Here is a 10,338-nt window from a genome sequence, read left to right as displayed (position 1 = left end):
TTCTTAGTTTTAGATAATATTTTTAAATCACGAAAAAAAACAATAAAACTATCTACAAAGATGGTATCATTAATTAAAATAAAGTTTTTTCATTGACGTGACATATAAGAATAAAATGTAAATGACAAAATAAAATTAAACTATTTGGAAATGTTTAAATATTTGAATATTTCTTATATGTAATAAATTTATTATGTATGAATATATATATATATATATATATATATATATATATATATATATATATTCATACATACTAAATTTACATATATACATAATAATTTACATATACATATACATATATATATTTATTTCAAAATACTTGCAATTGGCAAGTATAATCATACACAATATGAATGAAACTATTTTTAGTAAGTACTCCAGTTGGAGTACAAATTTAGAATCACGTGAATGCATGCTTTCACTTTTACGGGCGGTGAATTTATAATGCGGCACGTGGAATTATCGAGAATCTCCGAGGTATTTGCCAGATAAAATGTTAAAATCCTTTTCTTTTTTCATAGAGAAATGTGTATTTTTCATTTAACAATTCAAGTCAGATCAAGGATCATCTGCTTACACGTTTAGAACCATACGAATGTCTATTATATCGCTTCTCGTATACAAATATTAACTAGATTTAACTAGAATATGTACAATCTTAACAGAGATATTTTTATCGTTATTTGTAATCTATATATAATGAAATATTTCGTCTTCTTCGTCGTCATTTTTCATTATATTCATTGCAATACGATAAAGTAATATGATTTAAAGAAACTAAACAACGTTACATTATTTCAATATATTATTTCAATATTTTATTGACCTGTTAATAAGAAAAAATTTTCGATCAATGTGAACAAAAATATATAAAATTTATTTTTATTCGAAAGAAAGTAATTAGAAAATGGAGATATAAAATTCAGAAAAAATGAATAAATTGTAATACGAAAAATTTGAATGTATGTTTTTATCTATTAATCCTTGATTAAAAAGTTAATTATCTTCCTTATTTAATTATATCTTTTTTTACGTTCAGTATTTATTACGTTCAGTTACTCTTTGTTTACGTTACTTTTCAAAAATGATACGAGCGTTTATCTTAAAAATGCAATATACTATAACGTCATAATTAGATAAGGAAACCTTGATTTCATAGCAAAATAAACATTGTTCTGTATTTTAATAATACATTTCAAAATGATATTTTGCATGATTACGTAGCGAAAATTCCATTTTCTTAGTTACCATAGTGACGATTGAGACGGTGTTAATAGACGAAAATTAAAGTATCATTCGCACATATGGAAGTAAATTACTAGATACTATATACATATCTTATTAGGATATTATAGGGGAGTGTGTTTTAATATACATATACGTCTTGAAAATATTTATATATATATATATATATTAAATCCATATATGTACATATTATGAACTTTTAATAGCAAAGTCATTAGTGACCTTATGTACGACTTGGTCATGCGATAAACTATATTCATTCTACTTGCTGATATATATGTACACAAAGAGAAATCATGCCATAAACGCGTACTACGAGACTCAGTATCGACTTTTGCTGCTTAGAGACACGAGCTCGTTTATTATTCCTTTGAAGAACGAGGTTCGACATCGATAAAGGTAAATTTCCTTGCGTACAGGATGTCAAAGGTCACTTGTCTTGATAATTGCATTTGTCGACTCAAATATATATCTCTGTACGAACGCATCAAATGTGAATAAAGCAAAAAGATTTAAAAAAAAAAGAGAATATATACAGTAAAATAATTTTTGAGGTTGAAATATATAACTAAAATATTTACAATAAAATGCATTTTTAAAAAGTTTTCAATTTTTTTTTTCCAATAAAATGTTTATATAAAGGAAAATTCGTTTTCTCGTAATACTTCGACAAAAGAAAGTTGACGTGTCCTTCTTTCTAATATAGACGGAAAATTTAAAAAGTTAAAGCTGGTCGTATGGTCGATCGTATGTTAAATAAAGTATGAGCATTCTGCGAAGCAGCAAGTTTCCTAGACGAAATGACCATCAAGTTGTGTGACTGTTTTCACGTTGTAGTACGATACGCGTGGACGGACGTCCGATAAATTATGCAGCTTCTTCGGCTTTCTTTCGCGATGAAACTTGAAGGCCACTTGGAGGGTGACACATAAAAAAATACTATTGTCTAATGTAAGTGCGAAGAAGAATCGTAATATAACTTTCGTAATCGAGCAAACGAATAAAAAAACTTATGCATTATCTAGACCTCGGTAATCAACAAAATATACAATCTTATAATATATTTAAGCTTCAATCAACGTCGCACAGTTGCTCTTATCATTTTAATATTCTGTAAAGATATATTTAAAAACGAACTAGATATGTAATTTGTTAGATAACAATAAACCATAAATCATTAATTACATTTTTACAAAAAACTGCATTTAAATATAATACTGTGTTATTAATATAACAGTCTATTATACAATTAAAGACATACAGGAAATAAGTACTACGTTTTGGAATGTCTCATGGCTTATAAGTAACAATAAAGTTAGAAAGACGAAGAAACATATATTGAAAGTTAGAAATAGAGAGAGCGATCGATAATGAACGGAATGATCTGTAATCGGTGTTACACGCAATCGTTTCGAAATAGTTCGATTGCGAGGAGAGGAGGAAAAAAGGGAAAAGATCAGATCAGGATCGTGAGAAGATATCACTCCGATGGACGGTATGATAGTAATGTACGATGCGCAGGAGCGTCGCAATCGGACAGCTCCGGTTTCGTCCGTTGCGGAAACGAAAGAAGGCGAGGTTTGCCGGAAGGCACCGACCGTCGAGTAAACCGCGAATGACAAAAGTGGGGGAAACGCGAAAAGTGAGAGAAGAGGCGCGCTTGTTCGAGTTTTAGGCTGCTCAAGAGTCTAACTCGAAAGACGGGAGGCGCTCGAGAACGAGCAGCAGCAGCAGCAGCCGTCATCGTCGTCGCCGTCGCCGTTGCAGCCGTCACCGCCACCTCCTCTAACGCAGATAAGAACGAACGAAAGCGAAAGCAGCGCCTCCGTCTCCGTCGGCAGTAGCAAAATCCTCGGCGTCAGAGCTTGCCGCGCTACTCTTCGACCTCTCGTTGTCTTTACCGTCCCTCCCAAATCGCAATCGTGATCCTTTTTTTATTTAATCATTTCTAACTATCTCGCATTTGATTCCTTATCGTTCCAATTTTCTTCTTTCTTTTTCTTTCTCTTATTCTATCACTCTCTTATTCTCACTTTTCTCTCTCTTGATATACATATATATATACATAATATATATATATATATTTCTCTCTTGTCTATCTATATATATATATTACATATATATATCACTTATTCGCTATCTTTATCTTTTCATCTATTTCTCCTTGTACACGCATACACGTTCTGTCCTTTTTCCTCTCTGTCTCTGTTTTTGACTCTCTTTCTATCTGGGAATCGCTTACGTCCTTCGCCCTTTTCGTCCGACATTCGTCTTACAAATAGCACACATCTAGGCGGCTCTTCTACTCCCGGACGCGCTAGCCGGTACCGTATTTCGCGACGGAAAAGTATATTACTCGACGCATGCTACCCCGTATGCGTACATGTGTACCGTGGAGCCGGCTTCAGGCACACTTGTCTCCAAGATATCTACGAAAGCAAGGATATTTACTCTGCTATCATTACAAGTACAACGATTTCTTCTAAGGATAACTCATCGAACTATCAATATCTACAAGAAGAAGTTACTTCAAATTCAACGATAAGAATCGTCGTCATCGCACTGTCACGGGTACGCCCTTCTTTATTCGAAGGAATCGCGTCATTTTTCTCGTGTGTGAGTGTATACTTGTTTTCTATGTGTGCGGGTGTGTAAGAAAGAGCGACGCTGGTCGGTCGCGTCACGCGAGTTGGCTGGTGCCGTCGTATAAGAATGAATAACGCACGCGACACGATCCAGCATTTTTAAATTGATTCCCGGTGCCGGTCTTTTCTCAACCACCTGCTTTCTTTTCTCTGTCTCTGTCTTTCTCTTTCTTTTTCTCTCTCTTTCTCTCTCTCTCTCTTTTTCTCCCTCTTTCTCACAGTTGATGAATCTTTTACTTTCTTCCAGATGGTCTGTCTCTTTTCAAAATGTCATCCACTTTATTTATAAAATGAGTTCATTCAATAAAACGATGGACGGTAAAAAGATGACATCACTATATTTTAGAGTATCCGTTTTATGTCTAGACGGTCGATCTTTTGATAATGTTATTTATCTTGTTAACATATCAATTTCCCTTTTTGACACTTCAACCTAAAACAAAACAGAAATATCTGAAATAGGCTCGATGAACTCATATGTAAGAGAATTTGTTCTCGTTGGCAGGGTCACAATGAATTGTCTCCTACCAACTCCTATTTGTAACATAAGAGATAAAGAAAGAGAGAAAATGAGTAAGGTTAACGTCCGCAAAAATAATACGACATTATACACTCAAGGATTCTTCCAAATTGCTTTGTTTATTAATTCATTCGTTCATTCGTTAATTTTTGAAAGAGTAAAAAGGAGAATCATCGAGGTAATAAAGGATATAGTACTTTTGTCGTCATCCTCTATACTCGTGCGAGCAAGAAATTAACCCACTTTCCGGCGGCACGTGCGCACTCTCAAATCCGGCACAGACGTTTTGGCGCCTCCGTTGCCTTGTCCACTCGCTTAAATCTCTAACTTGATGTGAAAATTGTAAAGAAAGAAAAGAATGAAAAAGAGAAAAGAAAGAATCAAAACTACTATTCGATTATCGACGAATTTTCATACCCCGTTTTTAAAAGGATGTTCTGTATTCTTACAAACTTGTTTACTCTCGTAAACGTGTTTAAATGGTCGTAGTTTTTTTTCCATTCTTTTATAACGAATATCATCTTGTTAGATCTTTTCTTTATATATTCCTAAAACAACAAATGATAAGATTAATTTTACATTATATTTTTAAAATAATTTTTATATTTAAATATTATTATTATTATCATCATCACTATTGTTATTAAATTTCGATACATGTATTAAAAATTTTACATCGTCGTTTTAACACATAACAAAATTTTCGTGATTTCTCTTGCTTTCGTTTAAATTTATTTACGATTATGAACATAATTATGGTCTAAAAATTAATTTCTTTCATTATTTAATTGTAGAAAGATTTGAATAAAACTTTAAAATATCATTTTTCATAAAAGATTAACGCGCAGTATTCATGTATAATTTAACATGTCATAAATTTAACCTGCTATTGTTATATTCGCATAATTTTTTTGAATTGTTAAAAATAATGAACGATAAATGCATGTTCTTTTATGCAAAAAATATTTATCTTATCGTAAATGGTCCATTATTTTTGGCCAAATGCAATTGTACAAGCGATATTAGAAATGTTTCCTTTTTAAATTAGAGCCGCGTAAGATGTGTCAAAAAGACTAAAAAGAAAATAAAAGAAAGTAATGGAAAAAAAAGCTAAAAGGAAACGAATAAATCGACCACACCGTAAAATTTATTAAATAGTTCAATAATCAACGAATAAATTTATCGATTAATATTTGACGTCATTTCATTTTGGCTCAACGGACACGAGATAAAAAGGAATAGGTACCGACAGTGCCTTTTATGATTCACAACCTATTACGCGTGCAAATTGTTATGTCTATAATGATATGTAAGAGATATCACGGAAATAGGAAAGAAATTCAATGGAATATGTAATCGTATCGTCTCTTACAACATGCGTATTTTTAAGGGAAAACATCATCGTTACCATCATCATATGCGGTACCAGATGAGAAAGAGGGTTCTAAACAAAGGACTAAAAGAAGAAACGTGCGTAGAATTAATATGATCACGACGATATGGGAAGAAATGGTGAATTACTTCGAGGCCGAAAATTTCGAATGATTTTGAAACATTCAGGGTATTAAACGAATTTTTTACTTAAAAGACAGAAGAGCGACGAAATCAAATACATTTTTAAAGAAAAATATACAAATTATCATACTCATCCCTATATTTTCGCGTGTTATTCAAACACGAAATATTGCGATGCCAAAGGACGTACAACGATTGGTGTATGACACGAGTAATTCTTGAAGATAAATTTCCTTTATATTTAACATCGAATCGTAAAGGTGTAGGCTAATTATGGATGACATAAAGGTGCCCAATTTAGGACAAGCTGCATCGGCTGCATGCTCAATGGCTACAAATTTCTTAGCCCCAGTCAAAACCGAAAGACAAATTTATGAAAATTCAATGCTCGAAGATGATCCTAATGCAAATTCAGTGGTACCCACTTCTAATGAAGATAGGATAGTACCGAGATGGGGTCCTAGTCACAAAGGTGCACAAGAATTAGCAAATCTTTACAGTACCGGTAAGTTATTTTATATTTCTTTGTTTCTTCTATTTCTTCGAACGTAATCAAATCATATTCATTCCATGACCTCATCTTCATTAGCTCAGCTTACATGAAAGAGATCTTCTCTTTGTATCCTTCTGACTTCTAATGATTCTAATTTACTTTATTACTCTGAAAACAAAAGATCTTTTAGTACAAAGAACTTTTATTCGTAAAAGTATATAAGTTTAATAATGGATATTCGTAATATCAAACATACTCTAAAATGTTCTTATATGTTATCTTCTTATCATATTATTTACATTTTTTATCCTTCTATTAAATCAGTTAAAGTATTGAAAAAAGAGTCAAATTAATTATAACGAAAAAAGTAAATTGATAGAATTGATACGATATTCTTATCGCCGAGATCGTTGAATGGATACTAAGCTTGATAAATTATAGGTTGTGTATCATATCAAGGTTACAGATAATGAAAGAAGACGAGATTCCTGTAATCTATAACCTAAATCTATAATCTGTAACCGAAACTTGATTGCTAATTAGTTTGTTTTTTTCTTTGTTAATAATTTACATTCAACAAATCAGTGATAAATTGTTATATACAATTCCATTTATTATGCATAAGAAATTAAAATAAAATAAATAAATAAAATCATAAAATGTATAGAATATGATAATAAAATATCCATCATATAAGAATTGATTACATGCCAAAATTTATCACTTATAAGTCACTTGTACCTTGAAATCTCCGCGAGCTACGAAAAGACTTGTCATGATATAAGCAACTTAATTACCACATTAGTATCGTGTTGAGATTGTTATATAAAGATGTTATGATAGCAAAGTAATTTCTATATTGTTCCATTTTCCATTTGAGTAGCCATAACAAGTTACTTACTAATCGTAATTAACTATAAATTCATATTCGATATATATAAATTACCATATGAATATATTAGGCTAAAAAATCGATTTAAATATTGTTATTTATTATTAGTTTAGAAAGATAATAAAAAATGTATGTAATGATAATTAATGTTAAACGATGTATATATATATATATATATATATATTATGTTTCTTACAGGAAAAAGAACACAAGAATGTATATGCGTTGGTATTTGTATTGCATTGGTAGCAATAAATTCGTTATTCATCCTAGTCAGATTAAAATTTGAAAATTTAAGTGCGATAGCAGTAGCAGCATTATGCGGAATCGTTACGGCGGATTTTGGATCAGGATTAGTTCATTGGGCTGCTGATACATGGGGTTCTGTGGAATTACCCATTCTTGGAAAGGTACGATTTTTCAAAATCAACAAAGCAACTATAATGAAAATAATCATATATACATATTATTAATATTATTAATATTTTCTAGAATTTTTTAAGACCTTTTCGAGAACATCACATTGATCCAACCAGTATAACGAGGCACGATTTTATTGAAACGAATGGTGACAATTTTATGGTTACCATACCATTCCTTTCTAAATTAACATGGGATTTTCTTACTTTATCAGAACCGGAAATTGAGCAGAAATTTCTTTGGACGTGTTATTGGTTTTTACTTGCAATTTTTGTAGCAATGACTAATCAGGTAATTTTTCGTATATTTTTAAAGTATAGAACACGAATGGTATTATCGTTTATAATAAAAAATTTCATTTCGTGGGAAGCGAGTTACAAAGTTGGGACAAATAAAAGATATTTTACAGATTCATAAGTGGTCTCATACATACTTCGGACTTCCTTCTTGGGTAGTTTGGCTGCAGGAGCATAGAATAATTTTACCGAGGAAACACCATCGCGTGCATCATGTTGCGCCGCATGAAACATATTTTTGCATTACCACTGGCTGGTTAAACTGGCCATTAGAAAAACTTCAGTTTTGGTGTATTTTAGAAATTATTATTGAAAAATTAACTGGTTGTAAGCCTAGAGCCGATGACCTAAAATGGGCACAGAAAAGATCTTGAGATTTAATGTGGTTTTTCTTAGCTCTGCATTTTAGGGGGTATTCAAGATATGTAATATAGCATCATATATTTTTGAGGGACTGATAAAATAACATCGAATTACTGACTAATAACACAAAAAGAGAAATTTATGCACAGACAATAGTAAAAGCTTGAGTGATACACATAAAAATGATATTAAATCTATATAGTTTTTTTATACTAGTACTATGAGGCCTTTGAATAAAAAAAGTCTAGAGTGACTAAGAATAAATAGTATTACTTGAAAATGCTTTTGAACTTTACACGTTTATAATACGTACATGCAATAATATATATATATACATGTATAAGACAAATGTAATATTATAACGTTATATATGTCATATAAAAAATTGATAATCGGCCTGTTGTACTGTATTATGAGATTTATTTCATAGCACAATGATTTCACAAAATGCACAAGACTCACTGGATCTTAGCATTAAAAAGTGTATAATTAATTTTTCATTATGAAATATCTTTAAACAAACACAGGAAAGGTAAAAACAAAGTTTAAAATAAAAGAAACTAAACTATCTTATAGTCTTTATGTGTTTCGTAAGCACATATGTCCAGTGACTGAAGTAAAAAAGGAAATATAAATATATATAATAAGCTTAAATTATACGTACGTGTATATATAACTTTTACACACATATATGCACACTTACATAAATTATATATACATACATTTAATTAGCTGACTTGATTTCATATAATTCAATTATTTTCGCACAATTTATTTAAGAACAAATTTTAATATAATAATAATTGTTGTAAATATTGATGGTTTTAATAAGTTTTATATATTGATCAACCTTAACTTTTTTTAATAGCTTATGATGCAAATTTCCCTGAACCTTTAAAGATCTTTGACCCATTGAGGTGTATCAAAATAGAAAATTATTTGTTTTTGAAAATATAAATACCAACTCAACAGTTAACAGGTCACTTTGTTTAAATGTATATATTGTATAGTCTATTTATTTATTATTTTATATAATTTATTATTCTTGTATACATAAAATATACTAAATTAAAATTTGCATTAGATGTTGAACTAACAATTACATTATTGTATTTATAATAGTATAGACAATTGACTTTTACCTGTAACTGTTGCGTTTACTATTCAATAAAAATGGCAATGTCATTTAAAATTGCAATGACAACGAAAAACAAAATAAACTTATCATTTGTAAATGTATATTTAATTTGTGAAAAACTTGAAACGTTAAAAAAATGTATGGTTATAAATTTAAACAAAAAAACATAGTAATAGCATAGATTATTTTTCTTAACATCACTCACACCGATTATACTTCTTAGCTTATAACAAAAGGGTCAAAATACTGTAAAATCTTAAGGTGCTAAAAGTATAAGTACAAATTTAGGTTCAGGGACCAAAGGACCTATTACTATATGCAATTATCATATGAATGATTGGTTTGCTTTGAATAAAGTATACTAATATAAAAATAAATTTTTGTAATGCAAGTAAATATTTTTAATATTTTCTTATGTCATTTATATTGATAATAAATTAAACTACAAACGCGCGCGATGAACATATTTCAAATCAAAGTGATGATCTTTTAATGTTTCAGTATACTTTATACAGAATCATGCCATGATATATGTTCCTTATCAGCAAGTCAGTTGTAAATACCTCTTAAGAAAAAGACGGTATTTATTATTGTTATTGTTATTGTTATTGTTATAAGAAGAATATAAACTTTAAATGAATCTGTCATATAAGAGAGATGATAAATAATGCAATGCCTGGAGCTTTTCTCAATGCGTTTAATATTTATTGTGCAACAAGTAAATAAAGCAGAGCCTTATTTATCATAAGAGAGCAAAAGACATATTTTTCATCTTAAAATGCAATTTCGTATAATAATGCCTAAGAAT

At 30.1% G+C, this 10,338-nt stretch overlaps 1 protein-coding gene and 1 long non-coding RNA gene across 6 annotated transcripts; one reads left to right on the top strand and one right to left on the bottom strand.

Annotated features, from left to right (window-relative positions):
* The first annotated feature begins 811 nt into the window (after positions 1-811).
* Positions 812-10,288, top strand: Kua (Plasmanylethanolamine desaturase Kua). Of its 3 annotated transcripts, none has more exons than XM_015324669.2 (5): positions 812-1,647; positions 5,804-6,433; positions 7,512-7,723; positions 7,806-8,024; positions 8,143-10,288. In XM_015324669.2, exons 2-5 carry the CDS (start codon positions 6,202-6,204, stop codon positions 8,401-8,403), a joined length of 924 nt encoding a protein of 307 aa, XP_015180155.1. In that variant the 5' UTR covers positions 812-1,647; positions 5,804-6,201; the 3' UTR covers positions 8,404-10,288. The 3 variants fall into 3 exon arrangements, with proteins under 3 accessions (XP_015180155.1, XP_015180136.1, XP_015180146.1); XM_015324650.2 differs by lacking the exon at positions 812-1,647 and adding an exon at positions 3,680-3,819; XM_015324660.2 differs by lacking the exon at positions 812-1,647 and adding an exon at positions 3,725-3,864.
* On the bottom strand, positions 3,421-7,470 carry LOC107068364 (uncharacterized). Of its 3 annotated transcripts, none has more exons than XR_016176875.1 (3): positions 6,678-7,470; positions 6,432-6,589; positions 3,421-4,961 (listed from the first exon to the last, which is right to left on the bottom strand). It is a non-coding gene; the product is annotated as an uncharacterized LOC107068364 (long non-coding RNA). The 3 variants fall into 3 exon arrangements; XR_016176876.1 differs by having other exon boundaries at positions 7,219-7,469; XR_001475996.2 differs by having other exon boundaries at positions 7,163-7,460.
* Positions 10,289-10,338: the final 50 nt, after the last annotated feature.

The sequence above is a fragment of the Polistes dominula genome, unplaced genomic scaffold, assembly GCF_049000335.1.
Source record: "Polistes dominula isolate Pdom_NZ unplaced genomic scaffold, Pdom_raw_medaka contig_33, whole genome shotgun sequence".
In the NCBI taxonomy this organism is placed as follows: Eukaryota; Metazoa; Arthropoda; class Insecta; order Hymenoptera; family Vespidae; genus Polistes; species Polistes dominula.
This window is presented reverse-complemented; position numbering and strand designations above follow the sequence as displayed.

Excerpts from the sequence above, each read along its gene's own strand:
- Kua (XM_015324669.2), top strand. The coding sequence starts at position 6,202 with ATGGATGACATAAAGGTGCCCAATTTAGGACAAGCTGCATCGGCTGCA. Across the intron at positions 6,434-7,511 it reads AGCAAATCTTTACAGTACCG|GAAAAAGAACACAAGAATGT; the intron begins GTAAGTTATTTT and ends TGTTTCTTACAG. Across the intron at positions 7,724-7,805 it reads AATTACCCATTCTTGGAAAG|AATTTTTTAAGACCTTTTCG; the intron begins GTACGATTTTTC and ends AATATTTTCTAG.